The sequence below is a fragment of the Procambarus clarkii genome, chromosome 54, assembly GCF_040958095.1.
Source record: "Procambarus clarkii isolate CNS0578487 chromosome 54, FALCON_Pclarkii_2.0, whole genome shotgun sequence".
In the NCBI taxonomy this organism is placed as follows: Eukaryota; Metazoa; Arthropoda; class Malacostraca; order Decapoda; family Cambaridae; genus Procambarus; species Procambarus clarkii.
This window is the reverse complement of record NC_091203.1, coordinates 15,153,271-15,177,388: the sequence shown is the minus strand read 5'-3', so window position 1 is coordinate 15,177,388 and position 24,118 is coordinate 15,153,271. Positions and strand designations below refer to the sequence as shown.

The following is a 24,118-nucleotide window of genomic DNA, read 5'->3' as shown; positions in this document are numbered from 1 at the left end:
TAAAACCCCCTGCTGAATCTAATGGAAAAGACATGGCTGCTTTGTACACCTCAGATTCTCGAACAGTCAAGGGTTCTATGCCAGTATTCTTTTTCTGGGGATCACCGCTACTGTCTGGAGCTCTATGTGGGTTTTTGTCATGTAGAGTCTGTGCTGTCGTGGTGTTCCTGGGGGCAATAGTGTCATCGCTGGTTATGATTCTGATGGCACATGTGGTATTGCCCTTTTTTACTTTCCTGGTGATCTGTACTCTTATTTTGTGGTTTTCGGGTGAGCTATTGTTGGTCGTCTTGTGGCTGGTGTTCTTGCCACGAGGGGGGAGGTGGACCAGGTTATCTTCTCTGGGAAATTCATTAAGAACCCTAATTACTGAGGTTGCTAATGACTTATCTCTCCTCGGCGGTAATGCCAGGCATGCATTCCCAATTAGTAGGAGATTGTTTTATACTCCAGTGGTTCCAGGAACATTGTTGATCTCTGTCAGCAGAATGGTGAGTATGGTTGCTGCTTGATGACGGGCAGCCTTGGGGATGTGGGGCAAGGTCCTTGTGGACATCGCTTTGACTGCTTCAAGGCAGATTGTCTGCTGAAATAAAGTTGAGAGAGGTATTGTTTCTCGCTGCTGCAGCAGGTTGTCTGTTGTCACCTGCTGTTGTTGTTGTCCTGAATTGGCAGAATGTTGGCAGCTAGTTCCATCAGCAACAAGACGAAACTGTCTGTCACACACTCGTCAGTTTCCACTTGGGCGTTCCCCCTCTTGGATTGAAGGGGGCTGTGTCAGGTGCAACACGTGCCATGCCTAGATGTCCTGATGACTGGCTGCCCATTGAGTGCACTCTCGTCTTCCCGAGAAGAGTGTACCAAGGCAAGCATTACCTTCCTGGGGCATGGTCCTTGCACAGTGTGTGGGTAGGCTGGTGGTTGATGAGCGGCTGGGTCAGGCGCAGGTAGCGGGGTGGGGGAAGATGGCGGGTGGGCTGTGCTGGGGGCAGGGAGGGTAGAGGAGGGGGTACAGGGGTCTGGTAGCAGAGTGGACAGCGCGCATGACCGTAATTCTGTGGCCGGGGTTTGATTCTCGGACCAGGTAGAAACAAATGGGCAAATGAACAAATCCACAAGGGACGTGACGAGGATTCGAACCTACGTCCGAGAGCGTCCCAGACGCTGCCTTAATCGACTGAGCTACGACATGGTATAAGAATTTCAACCAGAAATTCTACTGAATTTACTTAGATACTGCAGCCTCTCCAAGACAAACCAGAATTTTACAGTTCCCCCATGCACTTGATCTATGTCAATAGACCGTTCTACCTCTTCGCCCTTACTTCATTACACACAGAAATCACATCATAACACTATTGTGATTTCCGTGTGTAAATGGGCAAAATTTCTTTCACCCTGATGCTCTGTTACCAAGCAGTAAATAGGTACCTGGGAGTTAGACAGCTTTACGGAGCTGCTTCCTGGGTTTGTGTGTGTGTGCGTGAGTGTGGAAAAAACCTTTAGTTAGTAATTAGTTACAGTTGATTGACAGTTGAGAGGCGGGGCCGTAAGAGCAGAGCATAATCCCCGCAAGAACAACTAGGAGAATATGAGGGAGGTCACCGTCACACTTATTACACAAATTTCAACACTCAGGAAATCACTAGTGCATTTTGTTTTAACATCACACTCACCGAATTTGATTGGGAACGCACTAACTCCCAACTAACATTACTGTAGGCTGCTTGACAGCCTCCCCATCACTCCCCCTCCCCGCAAGGGGGCAAGTGTTGGGGGCACTGGGACGATGGCGACCCTTCCCTCACCCACACACTGTCCCTGCCTCGCCGTCCGCAAAGCCCACACAACGCCCTTTTCTACGTTGATTTTGATGGAATGGAGGAGAAACGTTTCTTCTTGTCACCCTCGGGGCCTTCAGCAGGTATTCATACCTACACAAGTCAAGTCTTGGTTGGCTCAGGCTTCGTTATACACGTTAAAATTAGTTGATGTGTAGGACCCTGCTCACCACATGTCTGTCCCCCTCTCATCCTATGATATTTATACCATGATGCAATTGTCGATCATGAAACACTGATCATTTGTATGCGGAAAATCCACAGAGAAAACCGAAAGGTTTTCTTCTAGTCAGTGTGGTGTTGACAACAACTTTGATCGGCCGAAACGTTCATCTTCCTTTCCCATTTCTCTGTGGATTGTCCGCATATACCACAGTATATATATATACTTGTAGTAAATATAATTTCAGAATATAAGGAAAATGGCCAAGGAATATTCACCAAAAAGTGTACACCATTTATCGTTGTATATAAACTTAGTTCATAGTAATCTCGTGATGATTACCGTATACGATGGTAATCATCACGAGATCGTTGGAAGGTGTCTGACTGAGTTGGAAGTGTAGGAAAATCGTGCATAGAATATTATAAATATAGAATACTGGAAAAATAGAATAGTGGCAAGAGGCGGCATCAGCTAGGCTGTGTTTACACAACCCACGAGGCCTACCACTGGACAGTCCCACGGTAATAAAATACGGAAAATATATAGTAAGTAATTATCAAAAGAAGGCACCAAACCGGGAAGGCTATGTAGCACCATCAAATACGCAAAATAATCAGAGGGCGCTAAATATCAGCAAGGATGCCAATACAAGAACAAAAACGCATAAGGCGAACGATATCAAAAGTATCCGAGTCACCAAGAATTCTATTGAGGGACAGGTGACCGCGAGGGGCGGTCGGAAAGCAAGACACCCGCTCGTCCTGGAAGTCAGGACATTCAAGAAGGACATGCACGACCGTAAGAGGGACAATGCAACTAGGACAATAAGGAGCAGGGCGGCGCTCCATCAAGTGACCATGGGTTAAGCGAGTATGGCCAATACGCGACCTCGCCAGAGCTGTTTCCCACCGCCGGTTACGGTGGAAGGAGGACGGCCACGAGGAAACACAACATTTAAGAGTACGTAGCTTGTTACCAGTAACAGACAACCAAGAAGCCGGCCAACGGGTAAGGACTGAGGAATGAATAACCGGGTAAAAGTCGGAATACGGAATGCCTTTACGAGAGATGGGACAAGAGTGGACAGCATCCTTAGCGGCAGCATCTGCACGCTCATTTAAAGACACACCAATATGGCTGGGAACCCAACAAAACTCAACCGACTTAAATTTACTGTGAACGAGAAACAGCCAATGCTGGATCTCGACAACTACTGGATGAACCGGATTAAAGGACCCGAGAGCCATGAGGGCACTACGAGAGTCAACAACAACCACAAAGGAAGACTGACAACGAGAAAGCAGGAGACGAAGAGCATAGAGAATAGCATAAAGTTTCGCTGTAAAGATGCTAGTCTCCGGAGGCAAGCGACACATATAAGTGCGATCAGGAAAAACAACAGAGTAGCCAACACCGTCCACTGACTTAGACCCATCGGTGAAGACAGAAACGGAGCGGGAGTGAGAAGAAAAGTGCTCGAGGAAAAGGCGCTTTAGAACCGTAGGAGGGGTAAAAGCTTTAGTGATACGGGTCAAGGAAGTACAAAACCGCGGAAGAGGGACCCTCCACGGGGGCAAAGAAGGAACAACACGAGGAGAAACATCAGAAATACGAACGGAGAGAGAATCCTGTAGGCGAGATAGCCGGACAGAAAGAGTGAGGTGGTGAAGAGGAACAGGAACCGCAGGAGGGGTAAAAGTTAAAGCACGACAGAGGCGAGAGGAAGGATGTTGCAAGGACCGCGCAAGATAGCGAAGACAGTAGCGATCACGGCGGTCCTGGAGAGACAGGAAGCCAGTGTCAACATACAAGCTAAGGATGGGAGTCGAACGAAAGGCACCAGAACTGAGGCGCAACCCAGTATGGTGCAAAGCATCAAGACGGCGAAGAGTAGAAGGAGAAGCAGACGAGTAAGCAGGGCAACCATAATCGAGCTTAGACAGGACGAGAGAGGAATGTAAAGCAAGGAGAGTGCGCCTATCTGCCCCCCAAGAAGTATGGGACAAGACCCGAAGGAGGGTAAGGGCCTTAGAGCACTCAACACGGAGGTAAGAGATATGGGGAGACCAAGACAAACGAGTGTCAAGGAATAACCCCAAAAGCTTCGCGGAATCTTTGTATTCAAGGGGATGACCATAAAGCGACAAAGAGGGACGAAGAACAACCCGTTTCCGCGTAAATGTCATGGCACAAGTCTTAGAAGTAGAGAACTTGAAGCCATGACCTGTGGCCCAAGACGACACGGCATCAATTGCAAGTTGAAGCCGGCGTTGAAGGAGAGGCGAATCATCACCCTGACAACAAAGGGTAAGATCATCGACGAAGAGAGCGGAGAAGACACCTGAAGGAAGAGAGGAAAGAAGACCATTGAGGGCAACCAGAAAAAGAGTAGTGCTCAGAACACTACCCTGGGGCACACCTTCGTATTGCTGAAAAGAGGCAGAGAGAGCGGTACCAAGGCGCACCCGAAAGGAACGACGAGAGAGGAAGCTGCGGAGAAAGAGAGGGAGATGACCACGAAGGCCAAAAGAATGAAGTTGAGATAGGATATGATAACGCCAAGTGGTGTCGTAAGCCTTTTCTAGGTCAAAAAGGACGCCAACAACGGAGGTCTTTGCAGCAAAAGCAGTACGAATATAGACCTCCAAGTTCACCAGGACATCTGTCGTGCTGCGGCACTTGCGGAAACCAAATTGAGAAGGGGAGAGGAGGTGATGGTGTTCCAGGAACCACATCAGACGAACGTTAACCATACGTTCAAAGAGTTTGCAGACACAACTTGTGAGAGCAATAGGGCGAAAGTCCTTAGGGGAAGTACCCAGAGACCCTGGTTTGCGAACAGGGAGGACAACGGCATCGAGCCAGTCCTCAGGGACTGACGACGACTCCCAGATCCGATTATACAGACTCAGTAAATACTGAGACGTGCTCGGAGGGAGATGGTGAAGCATCTCATAATGAATACCATCGGAGCCCGCCGCCGTAGAACCGCAGAGGGCCAGGGCAGAACGAAGTTCAGAGAGAGAGAAGGGATCATTATAGGGAAGCTGAAGATGAGTGCAGAAATCTAAAGGACGAGACTCAAGGACAGGTTTACGAAGAAGGAAAGATTGGGGAAGATGAAGACCAGAGCTAACAGAAGAAAAGTGGGAACCCAGTTCGGAAGCGACCTGCAACGGGTCCGCCACAAGAGTATCATGGAGGTGAAGGACCGGTGAAACATCGGGAACGAACTTACCCGCTATCTTGCGGATACGCTTCCAGATCTGGGCCAGAGGGGTCTCGGACGTAATTGTTGAGACATAAGATGCCCAACATTCACGTTTAGCCGTACGGATGGCCCTACGGGCCACCGCACTCGCTCTCCGAAAGAAAAGAAAAGAATCGGTCGTCTGCCTACGGCGGTGCCTCTTCCAGGCTGCACGCTTACAGCGGACAGCCCGAGCACAGTCCGCATTCCACCAGGGAACGCACTTCTGTGGACCCCGAGAGGAAGAGCGAGGAATAGAGCGGAGGGCAGCGTTGAAGACAGTGTCATGAAAAAGGAGGAGAGCGCGAGAGAGAGGCAGAAGGGAGAGGTCAGGGAGAGCAGCACTGAGGGTAAATAGGGTCCAGTCTGCCTTAGCAAACTGCCACCTAGGGAAAGAGAGGGAAGGGCGAAAAGAGAAAAAGGAAACAAGGATGGGGAAATGATCACTTCCATGGAGGTCATCAAGAACCTGCCACGTGAAATCTAAGTAAAGAGAAGAAGAGCAGAGAGAAAGATCAAGACAAGAAAGGGTGCGAGTCCGAGAGTCCAAATGAGTGGGCTCACCAGAATTCAGAAGAGACAGGGAAGAAGAGAGGAGAAACGGCTCAAGGAGGCGACCCCGGGTATTCGTCAGAACGTCACCCCAAAGAGAATGACGACAATTGAAGTCACCCAGCAGGAGCACAGGCTCCGGCAAGGAGTCCAGGAGGTGTTTCAATTCAGGAAGAGAGAGCGGGACACTCGGGGGGAGATAAATGGAACAAACTGTGTACCATTTCCCCATAAAGATACGAGCAGCAGAACAATGGAGAGGCGAAGGAAAAAGTAAAGGAACAAAGGGAACATCAGCCCGAATCAAGAGAGCAGAAGAATTAGAAGCCCCAGCAATGGCTGGGGTGGGGGGAGAGAAAGGAATAGCCACGAAAACGACCAGGACGAGGACCAAGCATTGGCTCCTGGAGACAGACACAAAGGGGCGAAAACCGCGAAAGCAGAAGTTGGAGTTCGAGGAAATTGGCGTAATAACCTCGAATGTTCCATTGAAGAGTGGACAACGACGAGAAGAGAAAGGACAAAAACAGAGAACAAGGAAGAAACCAAGGCGAAAGAGCAACAGAGCACGTTAAAGAATATCAGGGTCGGGATCAGGGTCAGCAAAGTCAGGGTTAGGGGGCATGGGTAAATTGAGTAAAGACGGAGGGAAGGAAACGGGAGAACAGATCAGAGGTGGGCGGGCAGGGTCCGGAGGAGGAGGAGGAAGAGGAGGAGACAACGGAGAGGAGCCCTCAAGGACAGCAGCAGGAGGAGGGGGAGTAGAAAGAGGGGAGCGCACCCCAGCAAGAGCAGCAACCGAAAGGGAAGCAGGGGCCAAAGAAACCTCCATAGCAGGAACAGGGGGCGCAAGCACTGAAACGGGAGGGGAAGGAGCAACAGAGCCAGAAGGAGGAGCTGAGGAAGAAAGCGAAGCCTTCTTACCCGCCGGGGAAGAGGAAGGAGAGGAGCCAGGCTTACGCTTCTGACTTAAAGAGACCGGTGTCCCAGCAACTACGTACCGGGCAACGGATTCCAGTGTCTCAACAGGAGAAGCCGAACGAGAGCACACACGACGGCCGTTAGGAGAGCGATGGACATCCGCCCGCACCGACATGCGGTGGGGAGAGCCGATAGATGGAGGAAGAGGATGGGAAGGAGGATCGGAGGGGGACGAGGAAGAAGACACAGAAGACACGACAGACCGGGTAGAAGGAAGGGGAACCCCAGACAGAGGACCAGGAGGAGGATCCTTCGGGAGAGAACCCAAAGGAACAGAGGAGGGGGCAGTGGGCGCATCAGGGTCCAAGGCCCGGAAACAGTTGTGAGTCTGAGGAAGGCGGGAAGGACGAGGAGAGGAAGAGCGCAACACGCGAGCATAAGAGATATTAGCATAAGGCGGGAGCCGGCGAACCTGGCGCCTCGCCTCAGGAAAAGATAAACGCTACCGGTGCTTCAGGTTGAGGACGGCTGCCTCAAGCTTGTAATGGACACACGCACGGGAGAAGGTAGGATGGGCCTCACCGCAGTTGAGGCAACGAGCCTGGGGAGAAGTGGACACCGACTTAGAGTGACCTTCGCCACCACACAAAGGACAGAGAGAGACAGTCCCGGAGCAGCGGAGGGCACCATGCCCAAACCTCCAGCACTTGTTGCAGAGCCGAGGAGAAGGAATGTACTCCTGGACAGAGCACCTGGCACCAGCAAGAATGACAGAGGGTGGAAGGGTCCTACCATCAAAGGTAATCTTCACAACCCGGAGGGGTTGACGGCGACTACCACGAGGGGGACGAGTAAACGTGTCCACCTGGAGAATAGAATGGCCCTGGGCAGCGAGGATATGTCGAATATCGTCGTGGCAGTCGCGCAGGTCCCGAACACCGGTTGCAACATGGGGCGGGAGCAAAATAGTGCCAACACTGGCATTCAACTGAGCGTTCTTCGAGACCCGAACGGGGGTCTCGCCAAGGCAGGATAAGGCAGCCAAGCGGGAAGCAGCATCCTGAGAAGGAGCAGCAACGACACGTGTACCGAGACGAGTGGGGTTGAAAGTAATGGAGGCATCCACGGAATCAATGAGATGTCGATGAAGGGAGAAATCGTCAGGAGGCGCAGAATCAAGAGGGAGGAGATCAAAATATTTGGCCCACGAAGCGGGACCAAACAAGGCTTGATAGGTAGCAGAACTGGAAGGAATCGAGCGATGGCGGCCGTGACGAGGACGGCGGTGAGAACCCCCAGAGAGAGAGGGGTTAAAAGGCGCAGTAGTTACAACTAGAGAAGGAGCCGCGCCAGGGGACGAGGTAGTCACCACTGGGGGCTTGGGGCTCGACCCAACCACAGAGGAGGGAGGGGAGCCAGGGGAAGGAGTCAGAGAGGCCAAAGGAGGAGCAAGGTCGGGGCCCAATGCAGCGGAGGTTACAGAGCCCGGTCTTCCAATACGGACCGACTCGGGGGCTTGGTCGCCCACCCCACGAGCCTGAGAAGGGAAGCCAGAAGCAGCCGAAACAGGGGTTATCATCTTGACGAAAAGAAGAATTCACTCACGAATGTGCCCCCACACCCACCATGGAGCCACAATTAGAGGCAGGACACCCAACAAGAAGCTATCGCCGATCTTGTCGGGGCCTCTTAGGGGTGCGTCGTGAGTATACGCCCACAAACGCCACCTTAAGAAACCGACAGTCCGTCGAGATCGGGTTCAGTGATGAAGTGGGGATTGACAATAAAAGGTTCCCCTCGCTCTCGACGTCGGGTACTGCAGTTCTACGGGTGCATGAGTATGCCTCCTCAAGCACCCGGGCGTCAAAATAGAAGAAGTCCATGGAAGAACCAGAACGAGCAAAAGGTCGGCAGGAAACGGCAAGCAGATAGGAGAAGAGGGGGGAGAAAAACGAAACAGAAGGAAAAGGAAAAGGTGCCCAGCAGAATTGGAGAGGACGGCAGCAGGAGCACAAGGCTAGAAAAGGACAGAGGACTGTCCTAAGGAGCATCACACTCCAGCAGCCGCCCACGAAGCCCCCACACGGCGACAACGAGCTGAGCGGGGAGGGGGAGAAAATATATAGTGTAATATGGAAATGTGGATCTAGGAATTAGTAATAAAGTGAGTGAGTACCATAGCAAGCAGGAAATTAGGCAGAAAATTCCTTGTAAGAATACAAGTAAAGAATAAATCAGTGTTATAAATCGAGTAACTGGAAACTGGCGACATCAACCTGGGACAACAAGAGGTCACCTGTACCGACCGGGGACCAGCTTCGATACCCTACGCTAAGTACCTGCCATAAAGTTTGCACAAAATAACATACATAATAGTACAAATATACAGTATACATATAATATTATAAATATTAAATATATAAATTTATACATATAATTTTATATAGAGTTAAAAGGGCTGACATCAACAAGTGATCCATACAGTGAAGCACAAATACAATACATTACATCAGACAATGGAGAGGTGTGGTAAGTGTTTGGGAGTATTGGGAAAACGTAATGTAGGTGTCAAGTGTTGCATCTGTAACATAAGATTTCACCTGTGCTGTGCAGAATTATCTCCAGGATGCACAAAAAGGCAAGGAATTTACTGGGTTTGCAAAGATGACAGATTAATGTTGGAGAACATAACTAAACTGATGAAAAACATTCCCGAGTCACAGAGATTATCATTCACAGAAAATCTACCAGTGATATATGCGGACTGGGAAAAGACAACATTGGATAACGACCCAAACTCAGGAATAAGTGTTTGCCTAGCTCTGGGCGGAGGTGGACGTGTCGCCTGTGAGCTCCTGGTTTGCTGTCCCGTGGTAGTTTGTGTGTGTGAGTGGACCCTTGGGGCCGTGGCGGCTGGAGAGATGGCGGCCCCCCTCCCCCCTGTGAAGCGGAGGGATTTCATTGGCCTAGAATTTACTGGCCCAGCGTCTTATCCGGCAGTTGAGGTGGTGATGAGTGACATGTTGCGGACGGATGTGGCGTTCAACTTGTACCCGAGCATCGAGCTGTTGTGAAATCCTGCTCTACGGCTGTGTATCGTGACTTTGTGGAACGCTATGACGGGAGGACATTTACTCTGCCTGAGGGTGGTGGTTCGGTGATAGTGTCGGACAGGTGCAGTGAGACTACCTATGTGGCAGTTCATGGTGCTCCCTTTGAGTTCCCTGACTCTCTTCTCCAGTGTCATTTTACCCGGTATGGGCGGGTCTTGAGTGTCCGAATGAATGCAGTCTCCTCCGGGCGGTGGAAGGGTATCCCGAATGGGACCCGCACTGTGGCGCTGCGCTTGAAGGACTCCATCCCTTCGTCTCTCCAGCTTCTGGGCTTCATGGTATGCGTGTTCTATGGGGTCAGCCCCGGACGTGTTTCCGGTGCGGACTCTCGGGCCATCAAGCTGCGGGATGTGATGCGAGCCGGGTCGGGCCTGTGAACCTCTTCAGGGGGAGGACATTCCCCCGTTGGCAGTCCCGGACCTGTCGGAAGGTGCTGCTGTGGAAAGTGTTACTTCCCAGTCCTCTGGTGCCCCGTTGCCGGTCTCTGATGCCAGCCTCGATGTGGCTGTGGGTGTCGGAGTGGAAGCAAGTGCATCCCCGGCTCCCGCACCTCAGCCTCCCCTGCCTGCCTCGTCTCCAGTCGAGTCTCCAGTTGTGTCTCCTGTGGTGTGTGGTCTCGTGACTCCGGACGTCGAGGCTGCGCCTCGGCCTGTACTGTCTGCGGCAGCTGTGTCTTCGACCCATGTCGACGTGTGCACTGTGATGTCTCCTGCGGCGTGTGGTCCTGTTCCCCGGGTTGTTGAGGCTGCAATGTTGAGTGATCGTGCGCTGCGGGGAGTTGCGCGGGCAACCAGCGGTTCTGCTACGGTGCTTCCTAGCGGAGGTGATAGTTCCGACGATCTGTGACCTGTGTCCAATCGTTCGCGGCAAGCTTTGAGTCTATCTCCGCCTCGTAATGCGGCCTGGGCCGACGTCGGGGAATTTGAGGACTCCGGGAGTTCGTCTTCTGAAATTGAAATTGAAATTGAAATAAGTTTATTGAGGTAAAATACACACAAAGGGATGAGGTAGTTCAAGCTATTCTCACCCCATTCAGTACAACGTGTTAATATATACATAGACACACATCACAAATAAACACATTACCAAACATTCTGAGAGGTAAACATATACATTTCCTCCTTCACAAGTAGTATGGTATCAGACGTACACACAAATACTTTTATGACCTAGGTATACTGTATAGACAATTTGCAAGACACCTGCAGATAATTCAACAAAATATTACAATCTTGGTGCAAAATTCTTATATCTCTCAAGCTTCGTCTTCTGGGGATGGTGATGTGTGCGACGCTGTTGGAGTGCCTGCGGCTCCTGTGGGTCGAGTTGCAGCAGTGATGGGTCCTGTGGTGGGGTTGTCGCCTAGCCCTGGTCCGGTGTATTCTCCGGCTGCCTCCGCGTCACTGGTTGCTGGTTCCCCGGCTTGGGAGGTTGTGGCACCGGCCGAGATTGCGAAAGAGGGTAGGGGCTTGGTGCCGGTTCTTACGAATGCTTCTGTTCCGGCAGCCTCCGTGCCTCTGGCGTCCATGTCTGTGCCTTCCACGCCTTTGCCCTCTGCTCAGTCGTCCTTTGTTACTCCGTCCCCTGTGGTGTCGGCCCCTGCCCCATCGCCCTCTGTGATTGCGTCCCCTGCGACTCCGCCCGCTATGTTACCGGCCTGTGTCCGGCCGACTCCTGTGCTTCAGTCCCGTGTGGTTCCACCGTCTGTATCAAGGCCCTCTGTGCGGCCTCTTCCCGTGCCTACCGCCTCCGTGTTGGAGGGCGCCGAGCTGGATGTTCCAGACTTCATGCATCGACCGCGAGGGTCACGTAGTCACGTTAACGCGCCTATGGAATTGTGGGCACAGTGGGATGCCTACAGGAAGAAGTACCCTCGTCGTTTCTATCCGGATAAATATGAATATGATTGACTGTGTGTGTGGTTCTTATTTCTTTCGTTGTTTTGTTGAGCTATGTGATACGGGTTCTTTTTTTTCTGTTTTCTTACCTAGCTGGGTTAAAATGCTCGTATTTTTTTCTTATTTGCCTGTATTTCATTGTTACCTATGTGTAAGATTCCATTTTTGTTTATGCTTATTTACGATTTGTTTTATTATCTGTGTCCTATTTACTGTGTTCTATGTTCCAATGTTGGTTTGTATTATACCGATTCTTTAATTCTTATTTTTTATTTTGATATTTTACTATGTAATGCAAATGTGTTCTGTTTCTTTTGATCTATGTACTGTGCTGTGTATTGCTTTGTTGTATTCCCTTGTTATTTTCTTGCATTTTATTTACTATGTTGTATTTCCAGTGTTATATTACCATGTTCTGTTATAATGTTCTCGATTCTGTGGTGTGTTGTCTGCTGTTGTGTGGTGTGGCGCATGGTGCGTGTGTTTTGTGTTTGTGTTAGTTTGTATTATTGTGTATATGTATATTCGTTGTTTATAGTTTACCCTTGGTTTTCTTGTGCTCTTTGTGCGCTTTTGTCATTCCTGAGGCTTTTGGCACGCCCCATCTGGGTAGTGCTGCTTTGTTTGTGTGTGTGTGTGTGTGTGTTCTTTTGAGTTTTATGTTATTCTTTGTTTTCACTTTTGTGTTATGTTGATCTGTGTTACGTGTTATGTGTTGTTGTTATTCTGCGTTCTTTGTTCTTCTGTGTTTTCCTGTTATATGGTTACTGTACGCTGTAATTGCTCTGTTTTACAAATAAAAAGAAAAAAACTCAGGAACAGATAGTTAAGAGAATCGCAGCAGTAGTGTGGAGGAAGAGGGTATTGTGGTACAAAATAACAGCAATATTGCAGAGCCAGGTAATATAAACGATAAGAGCAACAGTGAGACAGTGCATAAATAAAGGAATTGGGACGAAAGACGGGGATGGCTCCAATAAAGATGAAGACAAGACAGACACAGGTATAAGTACCTTGAAAAACGCCAAACCGGAACATATTCGCAAATTCTACGCTAAAGGAATATGCAAATATGGAAAATTACGAGCAAAATGCAATTTTCTGCGTCCTCGAAAATGCAGGAACATGTTGGCGAGGGGTACATGCCGTTTTGGAACAGGGTGTAGATACTTTCACCCTAAATTATGTCAATTTTCAATTAGGGACAAAAGATGCTACAATCTTCAGTGTTGGGAATTCCACGTGAAAGGGACACAGCGTTATAGACGGGAAGATCAATATGACAGTACTTGAATTTTTTTAGAGGAAGGCAGAAACAGAGTAGTAAATATAAGAGAGAGGAACAATCAGATGGAACCACTAGAGGATTACAGAGGGGAAGGGAGAAATTCCACGTGAGAGGAACACAGCGTTATAGACGGGAAGATCAATATGACGCTACTTGAATTTTTTTAGAGGAAGGCAGAAACAGAGTAGTAAATATAAGAGAGAGGAACAATCAGATGGAACCACTACAGGATTACAGAGGGGAAGGGAGATACCCACAAGACTGGAATACAAATTATCAACAAACACACAGGTACTACATCACACAACACCCGTCCTACTACCAAAACTGGACGAATCCCTTCCAAAACAACACACCCTAGACCGGGGTAGAGTGGGGGGGGGGGGGGGAGAACTACCAAAGCCCACCAAAAGTGACATGCAATGTGGGAAATCATTCATATTTGCAAACATACAAGGCTTGAAACCAAAATCAAGAAATAAAGTTAAATTAAGATCATAAATGGCCTCCTAATAGAATCGAACTCAATATTTGGTGCATTTATAGAAAACCCACACAAAAGACCACATGGATAGTGAAATGTGGATTCCGAATTATAATCTACATAGATGTGACAGAGTAATTAGGTCAAGTGGAGGAGTAGGTCTGAATATTAAAGAGGAGCTGGCATGCACAGAGCTCCTGAACTCGTCCAATGAGGTGGTAGAGGCACTTGGAATCAAGGTAGAAAATATGAATCTACTTATTATTTTAATATACAAACCGCCAGATGCAACAGTTGAGGAATTCACTGAACAGATCCACAAAATAGAGTTATCCTTGATAGCCTTGGTTATTCTTGATAACCTAGCAAACTCAGTACCAGATATCATCTTCCTTGGAGACTTCAATCTACCCAGTTGAAAAAGGAGAATAGTAAACAATCACATCATAGCAGGAAGCCAACCTGGAAATAACCAACCACAGGTCAGAGAACTACTGAGATTCTGTGACACATTCTCGCTCAGTCAGCAGATTACAAAACCAACTAAGAACGAAAACACGCTGGACCTGATATTCACGAACAATGAGGAGCTAATCAGAGACATTACTGTCTCAGACACTACGTACTCGGACCACAAGCTCATTGAAGTGCAAACTAACATTACTAATGGTAGTACGCCCAAGAGAAACAAAAAGCGAGAAGGGCTATTCAATAAATTCAATTTTAATAATAAGAGGATAGACTGGGAGAATATAAACAGGGAACTTTCAAACATTCAATGGGAAAATGTTCTAAGAAATAATAATCCTATACAAGGAATAGAAAAACTGACTTCTGAAGCATATGAAGTCTGTCTGAAACATGTTCCTTTGAGGAAAGCCAGAAAGAGGTCCAATGTAGAAAGAGAACGCAGACGACATTACAAAAGAAGAAAGAAATTAACGGAAATGCTTAAGCAGACACGACTCTCCATACAGAGAAGAAATAATTTAAACAGGTAGATTGAAGTAATCGAACAGAGACTGAAGCATTCCTATCAGACTGAAGAAAGTCAACTAGAACAGAAAGCAATTCAAGAAATAAAGAAAAACCCAAAATATTTCTTCACATATGCTAAATCAAAAGCGAAAACCACTGCCAGTATTGGTCCTATTCGTATTAGTGAAGGTTCATACACTGAGGAGGACAAAGAAATTAGTGAAATCCTAAAAAAGCAGTATGAGGACATGTTTAGCACTCCGATACTCAGCATGAAAGTCGAAGATTCGGATAATTTCTTTATGAATGATACTCAAACACCTGTAAATATAACTGATATCAATACGAGCGTGGCAGATTTTGAATGAGAAAATGACAATATGCACATGCACTCAGCCCCGGGTCCAGACTCATGGAATTCAATATTTATAAAGAAATGCAAAGTGCCAGTATCACAGACACTCTGTATAGTGTGGAGCAAGAGCTTGGAAACAGGGGAGATACCAGATGCGCTTAAAGCAGCAGACATTGCCCCTCTACACAAGGGTGGTAGCAAAGCATTGGCAAAGAATTATAGACCAGTTGCACTAATGTCCCACATAATAAAAGTATTTGAGAGAGTGATCAGGAGTCAGGTCACTAGATTCATGGAAACCAATGACCTCCACAATCCAGGCCAACATGGATTTAGAGCAGGAAGATCATGCCTCTCACAGCTACTTGACCACTATGACAAAATCACTGAGGCATTAGAGGAAAACATAAAGCAGATGTCGTGTACACAGATTTTGCAAGGCATTCGACAAATGTGACCTTGGAGTGATTGCACACAAAATAAGGTCAATGGGTATAACTGGTAAAGTAGGACGCTGGATACTCAATTTCCTGTCGAACAGAACACAAAGAGTAACAGTCAATCAAGTAAAATCGAGTGCGAGCGCAGTTAAAAGCTCTGTACCTCAAGGTACAGTCCTGGCACCACTGCTGTTCCTTATTCTCATATCAGATATAGACAAAAACACAAGTCACAGCTTCGTGTCAGCCTTTGCAGATGATACAAAAATCAGCATGAAAATTACCTCTGCTGAAGACATTGATAAACTACAAACAGATATTAACAAAGTTTTCGATTGGGGAGCAGAAAATAACATGATGTTTAACGGTGATAAATTCCAGGTACTCAGATACTGCAAAAATGAGGATCTTAAACATAATACAGGGTACAAAACAAAATCGAATCTGCCCATAGTAGGAAAACAGCATGTCAATGATTTGGGAATAATGATGTCCGACGACCTAACGTTTAGGGAGCATAACCCAGCAAGTATTGCTTCAGCCAGAAAAATGATAGGATGGATTACGAGAATCAACCAACCTCTTGGTGCCCAGATGGACTCTACCATAGGGTCGACCAGGGCTCCCAACACATAATTGGTGCAATCTTTTGGAACCAGCCCAGTACCCGAGTCGACCCAGGGAACCACCGGGCACCCATTAAGATTACCTATATGTGTATACCAACAAATGCCATGATAAACAAGATATAACACAGACGACCGCCATTTGCCAGGCGTCCAGGTTGATCCACGAGTCCATTGTCATAAAGGCTTACTGTGTGGGACATTTGGGGCTTGAATCTGATTATTTAAATATTAATGTAGTAAATTAAATTACGAAGGACCACCCGCTTTTATAGTAAAGAGGGAAACTGAGAATTTCTGATCATTAGATAATTCCTAGATGAACCAGTAACTATGGATAAAATACTAGAGAATATGATCATAGAAATAATTAATGGGCTGTATAATTAAATGAATCAAACCCTCAAACACCTACATTGGGGGGTTATTACTGGAAGTCAGTACGTCCAGGAACTAGTGTGGTTCGTTCACTAATCCAAATTATAATAAGCTAATCCTATGAATTATAGTGAAACTAATGTCATTACCATGAATGGGAACATAGATTATAAGTATAATAATGATAGTCACAATAAACACATGTTAATCCAGAGGAATTCTGCATATAAGTAATTCAGAAAATTTCATGAATGAATACAAAGAATCTTGGCTTAAAGACGATTCCTTTATGTAAGCCACGACGCTTCCTCTAAATCCCTGGGCTCGGCTGGCTGACGAATGGGATGGATTAATATGGGAGAAGGCGGCAGGGAGAATTCTTCTCACGGGCTGCAAGACAAATATTTACAGTAGCAACTAATTAAACTACTGAATCTCTATATTCAAGAATTTAAGAGTTACAGGTGATAATAAGTAATCACCTGTGGTTTGGTGTTATCATGCGTCGTCACGGTCAATCACCCAGCTACTACACTACACTTTACCAGATGCATCAAATAAAGATAAGATACTTAGCTAATATGGGTACTGTATAAGTTTTAAGATTGCCGAAATTCGCGTCCCCAGGCTCTGGCTTCAGCCTATCCTGGATAATGGCGCGCTTCACTGGCCGGTCACGTGTAGTCAAGAACCAGATTAAAAAGGTTCCTTATGTTACACCAGCACCAGTTGAAGATATTATCTGCAAAGTTGTTCACGCCTCACAGTGGCGACTTTCATCTGAGGATGGATAACGTCTACCCTGATGGCTGGGCAATGGCGTCTCCTCGTGAGCACAATACGGGTAGGTCTGCCTCAGAGCTTCCCTCCACGTGTACTGGCTTGGTCCTCCTCACCCACGCTGCGTCCCGCGTTCATAAACCAAATTATTGTCATGAACATTAATATTTCTCGCATTTATGCTTGAAATGTTGGAGACTGGACGGGTTTATTATTTAGAAGAGGGAAATATTATTATTTGCCAGTTTAGTGATAGTAAACGTATAAGGGAGAGGAATTAATGTCTCCCCATGGCATTCACTCGTGACGTTAACTTTTATTACTCGATAATCGCTATGACTCCAACGCTCTATTCGGCTCTTAGTTGGAAGTCAATTTATCTGTAATTAGTTATCACACAGAATGCCTTGGTTATAGAGAATCGAATTTAATTCTCAGATACATTGGATATAATGTGTTTATTGTAAGGAAATCTGACGCAATACTGGCGTCGGATGACGTGAGAATTCTAGCCTACTGCACAGATGAAATTATTAGTACATGAGAATTCTACGTGGTGTTAATATTACTCACTACAATAATTAGTAGAGTTAGTAATAAGTAATGAGAATACAACAGTGTTGTATTCGGTGTTGGAAATTTCCAACATACTGAGCAGGCTGGAGTATATTATATTGAAGCGCTTTATCAGCGGAGACCTGTCCTAGACCTGCACTACGCTCAACTTGCACAAGTTGGCCAAGTGCGGCTTGCTCAAGTTGACAAGGCTGGGCTTGCCATAGTTGCTAAGGCTGGGCTTGCCATAGTAGGCAAGGCTAGGTTTGCCTAGTTGTCAAGGCTGGGCTTGCCATAGTAGGTAAGGTTGGGCTTGTCTAGTTGACAAGGCTGGGCTTGCCATAGTTGGCAAGGCAGGGCTTGCCTAGTTGGCATGGCTGGGCTTGCCTAGTTTGCAAGGCTGGGCTTGCCATAGTTGGTAAGGCTGGGCATGCCATAGTTGGCAAAGCTGGGCTTGTCATTGTAGGCAATGCTGGACTTGCCATAGTAGGCAAGGCTCAGCTTGCCATAGTAGGCAAGACTGGGCTTACCACAGTAGGCAAGGCATGGTTTGCAATAGTAGGCAACGCTGGGCTTGCCCAATAAGAAGGGTAATGTTATTGTTTACGTTTCACGCGGGATTTGTGTTTATATAAACATTATGATCTTGTCACATATGATAAATAAGGTATTATTTATTTTCAGTATAATTTGTGGTCCATTTAGAGTAGGGGACATGACAAGAGCAACGGGTGTCATGACCAGAGCAACAGGTAACATGACTCAAGCAATGTGTGAAATGATCAATAACTTTATATTCATCGACTATGTTACCAAATTACTGTACATTTGAGTAAATTAACCTAACTGTAGATATACAGACATTTGTGAATAATGCATTTTAATTTAATTTATATTATATTCATATTTGATACACATTTACGTTCATTAAATTTACAGGAATTGATCTGTCAAAATGTGAGAGTAGGCCTAATGTAGTATATATATACATTTAGGCTTACAGTGTTAGAACTGCTCATAATAAAATATTCTAACACAAAGGAAAATAATCCATAAAAAAATTATTGTGTTGCTGCTATAATCAGAAACGTGATAAAAAACTGGAACAAAAATTATTTCAATATTTGTATAATATAGAAACGCTCAGATTGATTTGAAATTATACAAATAAATACAAATTTATGGTCCGTGATCCTTCACACCATTTTGTTCCACTGGGAGCGTAACTGACGGTTCAGTCAATAGATGGCGCTGTTATGGTGGTCTTGGCATCTTTTGTGGGGAACCTTCTACCTTTTCTCTAAAGTGTTTGGTGTTGAATCAACGAGGTGCCCGGCCCGCCTTCAACCTTCAGTCAATCCACTGTTGTCTGTGTGGTACCTCCTGTCCTGCTTTAAGTGTTGTAAAAGGTTAGTTTCGAGTTTATTGTAAATTTTAACTTATTTAAGGATATCGTTGTGTGTTTACTGTAAAATAAAAATCGGGGTCATTGATAGTTTAACATGCATTGATTCTATTCTTTATTAGTTATATTTTAATCATTTAGTTGCCATGAATAATTTATAGTTAATAGTATTTAACTGGATCTACAGCTTTTGTAGTACAAATTCACTATGAATAAAATATTTTTCAAATAAAATTGTCATTAACAATGAGTCTGACCAATAGTGGTCAGGCGAAATCCTAGCAAGCTAATTTAACCATTAGTAACATGGCTTTTCTTCAAAATCCTGAGACTGTCATCACTACATGAATTCTCCCAAAAATATAGTAAAATGGATTTAAAATGGATGTAGCGTAGTTTACTTCCAAAGTATAATGGAACTTAAATGATAAAGCCCTACTCGATAGCAGACTAAATCTATATAAATGAAAATGTTGTTTGTTCAAAATCGCTCATCTCCTAAAGTTCTAAAGATTGCTTTGAAATTTTCAGTTGCATTCGCATAAAGCCAGGTTTTATAGACATTCTATATAGATGTCACGTCTGTTAGGACAAAAAAGTGTTTTTTTTCTGAATCCATGTTTCTCATGGTTTTTTCATTCGAAGGAAATCCTAGAAACCTCTTTACCGATTGGTTTGAAACCTTAACACAACGTTGCATTTGAGTACGTACGTCTCTTTATATACCTACTATAAAAATGCCACCCCAGTGACTGGTAAAAAAAATGCGTTTTAGAAAAACTGCGTTGTTTGTTGCACATAACATTCATGCTATACTAAATGTCTAGTATTCAACTTCAATGTTTCAGATGTCATTGATAAAATTTATTTTCATTAATTTAGATTAAATTTTATTTTCAATTTTGTGACGGTGTTGGAACTGATCTGTGTTTACCATTCGTAAGTATAGATGTCACACCTGTGACGGGAAAAATTATGCTCTTCTTAACAGTACCATCTCTTGCATGTAAGAGCAACACTCTTGCTATTGTAAATGTTGCAATTCTATTTGTTTCTGATCACATTGATTGAAATCTCGGATTTTGATTTATTTTCATTCTAACTTGTGTGAATTGCGTTAGAATTGACCTGTTAACAATACTGTTCATTTCGCGAGCATAGTTTATTCTTAAATTGTTTAATTACATTAATTTTTTAACCGTCTCTTATTTCAGTGATGGGAACATGATCACTTGGTTTCAAATTTTCTGATGAACATCAGACCATTTAGCAAGGCATCGGACGAGGGAGTGGGGAATGGCGATGACGAGGGAACAGAAGTGGTAGTGGGGAGGATGAGGGGACAAGGTAGGGGGGTAATGGTGGGGAACGATGAAGGGTTTGGGACTATGGGGAGGTCAAGGGGACGGTGGAGTGGGGAGGCCGTGGAGACCGGTGACGGGGCGAATGGTGGGTAGGACTTGGGGACAAAAGGTTGCTGTTGCTCTGCAAAGCAGATGCATTGCTGAGCTACGGCAACGTTTGGCCGGTTAATGTTAGCATTCATAATGTAAAAGTTAATTTATTATTTTTGCATTTTCTGCCTATACTTATAATTTGCATTGTCGTACTAATTATGTTTCGAAATATTTACTATAATTTAAGGTGGCTTAATATAACCTCCGATGAGAACCTAGAAAGTCGCTTTAAAATGGTTTTTACAGCTTTCAATTGACAGCTTCTATTAACTAAAAGTTGCGTTCTTCGCCTGAATAATATCGGTCGGTCATTGAACCTAAATGGTTTAAGCCCAGAGTATATGATATTGGACTTTAATATTTTGTAAATGTAATTTGAGTGACTTGAACTGTGCTAGAGCTGATTTTTTGCTTTAATATTTTTCAAACAATTACTTAATGAAATGCTTAAACATTTAACACGGCTCTTGCGTTTAAATACCAAATATTTACTAGACATTATAAATTTCTGATGAAAAGGCTAAGCCTATTTAATGGAATATTCTAAACACTCGTGTTTATAACGAACATGATCTGTTAACCAAACCACACCAGAATTTGGAGACGGTTGGTTCATCCTGGACCAGTATAAAGTAGATTAAAATAACTTCAACGTTCGATTTCAGTCCTTCGGACAAATACTTTTGCCAGCCTTTCTTCCATTCTCTACACCCTCGGTAAGAACTTTTCGTACTTTTTTTTTTCTCTACTTCCCCTGGCCCACATTCTGACATAGACCTCGGTTCCTTTGATAGCATTGTAAATTCTAACTAGAATAATCTTCCCCTGTTTTTAGGGGACCCTAATCTCCATTCTTGACTATTGCTTATCTTTAAAACGCCACCTTCCACATAGCTTCTAGTTGGCCCTTGCCTCCCTGAAATATAGCGCATCTTATCTTTCCAACAAAGGCGATTCGGTATATCCTTAACCGTGTGGACTACCTCGTGAAAAGCAAATGTCGTGCTCTGACTCCACCTATACCCCTTTGCATCGCCTTTAAACTTTCCTCAACCGCAAACTGAGATAGCTCTCTAGTCTTCGTCCACCTCACTTCGATCTTGTAACAAGTTTCATCTGACCTTCTCAGTATTTCTATGGTCTACCTAAGCCTCATAAACCTCGTGCTCCTTTATCCTATCATTCATTTTTAAAGGGGGGGGGGGGGCGTCGGCTATCCTCTGGCCTCCTGGTTAGCTGTAACTCGGATGCCTCATCTTGGCACTTTCTCTTGCCCACCTTCGTCACTCACTCAGAACTTCAGAGAAAGACTGCACCTGCAACCCTTCTATAAAATACAAAGTCCTGATGTAGCTAGTTGACTTTGATGTAATCTTTCCTTGGAAGGCGACTGAGGAACGTCTTCCTCACCCGCTTTCTACTAAAGTTTTCTTAATCAGATGCCTTGTTCACTAACGCCTTCTCTTTAAACTATAAATGCTAATCTCGAACTTCAATGTCGCTGTGGGTTTCCCCTTTAACCCTGTTCTTGCCACTCTGAACATGGAATATTTCGAAACTATTCTTCCCTTTATTGATACTCGTCCCTCTGGCTTCGCTATGTTGATATCGTTCCTTTATGGCCTCCTTACCTTAACCTTTTAACGGCCTCTCCTTTTATATTAACAATGTGACTCCTTCCATTTCAAAATTGAGTAGGAATCAAATTCCCTCCTTTTTCCTAGTGTTCATAACTGTCCATATTCCTGCCTCTATACATGGTTTACAAAGACCGCATGGAAGTTGTCTTTTCCTACAATCCTCCTTCTGTTATTCCCATCTTCCTCCGTGCTTTACGCATCGGCAACTATTTTTTTCATACCCATTCTTCTATTGCACCCAATTTTACACCCTGCCTTCCGTACCTTTTTTCCTTGTTCTAGTTTTCCTCTAGAATTTAGGTGTCCTCCCCTCTTGCCTTTTATCAATGACCATGCCTCCCTCGTCTCGTCAAGACCTGATAATGGTCCAGGACTGACAAACTACGTAGTCTCCTCAATTTCTAGTGGTTTGGTTAACACTAAAGCCACGATATTGTACCTTTTGAACTGAACATGATCTGATTTCTAGGCACATGCAAATCCTTCCCTTTAACACTCCTCTGCATGGGCTCATACCCCCCCATCCCCTTCAAACTACTGACGACCTTCTCAACAACCTATAATATATTGACTGTTTTCAAAAATCCTAATTTACATAAAATTTCATACTAATGGTTTCAAAGCTTTTTCTTGCATTCGTTGTCTAAACATGACTTGCCTCTAGTGTGCTCAGTTTTGAGAAAATCTGATAGCTTTGATCATAGTGGCTAATATTGCGTCTGGCATCTAATTGCAAACTATCTTCTTCGGTACAGATGATGGCACTTGCTCTACTCTTCCTTGGTTATATCGCCCAGGTAATTAACATTTTGCTCTGTACTCTTGGACATAATAAGCAAAATATTTCACAAGGGACTAAAATATTGCTTCCCAATAGATCCAGGGTCAGGCGTACCAACCTTACGGCACCCATGCGCCCCTGCCAGTCGTCACCCCCACAACCTCCACCGTCACCACTGAGGTTGGTAACACTGGCATTACCTTTCTTAACCAACATGTTATTAATACTTTAACACTTGTTAATGGTGTATAATATTCCAGACTACCCTGACCCACACTCTGCGGGAGACTACAACCTCTGACGTCTGGGTTACTGAGCAGACGGCGATCACCCTGACAGTCACCCAGACAACCACCCAATGGGAGTTTGTTCCCCAGCAGCCACAGACGGTGACCTCTGTGATAAGGGTCACCTCCACACCGGTAGTGTTGGTGACGGCTACGGTGGGGGTCTACCCAGTGAGCACAATGGTCTCGGTCTACAGTCAGTTCTTCACCACAACAGATACTGTTAAATACTGGCAGACCATCACTCACGTGGCTGTCACTCACGAGGTAACTATGTAGTCTTTAACTTGTGAAAGTGTGCGATACCTTTATTACACAAACGTCAATAATATATGCATTTGCAGATCCAGACGATCCCTGTGATATCTACCCAAGAACTAGTGCAGGATATAGTAACTACCATCACCCAAATTGTAACTACTACGGTTACTTCCACCACCGCCAGATACTATGCTTAATTTATTGTATATGCTGAAATAAAAGTATGTTATAAACCATCACGATTTTTTTTACTTTAAAAAAGGTTATGCACCAAAACCAACTTAAACTTAAATTACATTAGTTATACTGAGGAATTAAAGTTACTACAGAACACTTAGGGTTATTTGGTCTATACTTGTGCGATCACTTTAAACGGTGGACAAACGTACATTTTAGTTATATATGTATATAATATATTATATATTTTATACATAATGTTATAAGGGCTGTGACTACTTCAAAAGATGCTTTCTCGTGGCTGAAGATGTAATGACCAAACACCATATCGGAGCATTTGGAAACTACAAAATTCTGGTCTCATCTGTACCATTATCGGGACGTACTATGTTAAGTACTCCTAGAACACAATGATGTAGAATAGTGCTCTTCAACCTGGGTAGACAATCCCCCCTTACAGTGGTAGAGATTAACTCAAGGGTGTA

General features: G+C 45.1%; 1 protein-coding gene and 1 long non-coding RNA gene across 2 annotated transcripts; one reads left to right on the top strand and one right to left on the bottom strand.

The window, feature by feature from the left end:
• Window positions 1-9,604: 9,604 nt before the first annotated feature.
• LOC138352620 (uncharacterized) lies at window positions 9,605-18,993 on the bottom strand. The gene is made up of 2 exons (XR_011222841.1): window positions 18,857-18,993; window positions 9,605-10,789 (listed from the first exon to the last, which is right to left on the bottom strand). It is a non-coding gene; the product is annotated as an uncharacterized lncRNA (long non-coding RNA).
• Window positions 18,950-23,692, top strand: LOC123771291 (uncharacterized). The gene is made up of 5 exons (XM_045763772.2): window positions 18,950-19,034; window positions 22,883-22,924; window positions 23,005-23,088; window positions 23,169-23,462; window positions 23,540-23,692. The coding sequence occupies exons 2-5, from the start codon at window positions 22,883-22,885 to the stop codon at window positions 23,651-23,653; spliced, it is 534 nt and encodes a 177-aa protein (XP_045619728.1). The 5' UTR covers window positions 18,950-19,034; the 3' UTR covers window positions 23,654-23,692.
• Window positions 23,693-24,118: the final 426 nt, after the last annotated feature.

Bases quoted from the DNA above. Each gene is read 5' to 3' on its own strand.
- LOC123771291 (XM_045763772.2), top strand. From the start codon at position 22,883: ATGATGGCACTTGCTCTACTCTTCCTTGGTTATATCGCCCAG. The intron at 22,925-23,004 runs GTAATTAACATT...GCTTCCCAATAG, and splicing joins TCCTTGGTTATATCGCCCAG to ATCCAGGGTCAGGCGTACCA. The intron at 23,089-23,168 runs GTTGGTAACACT...ATAATATTCCAG, and splicing joins CCTCCACCGTCACCACTGAG to ACTACCCTGACCCACACTCT.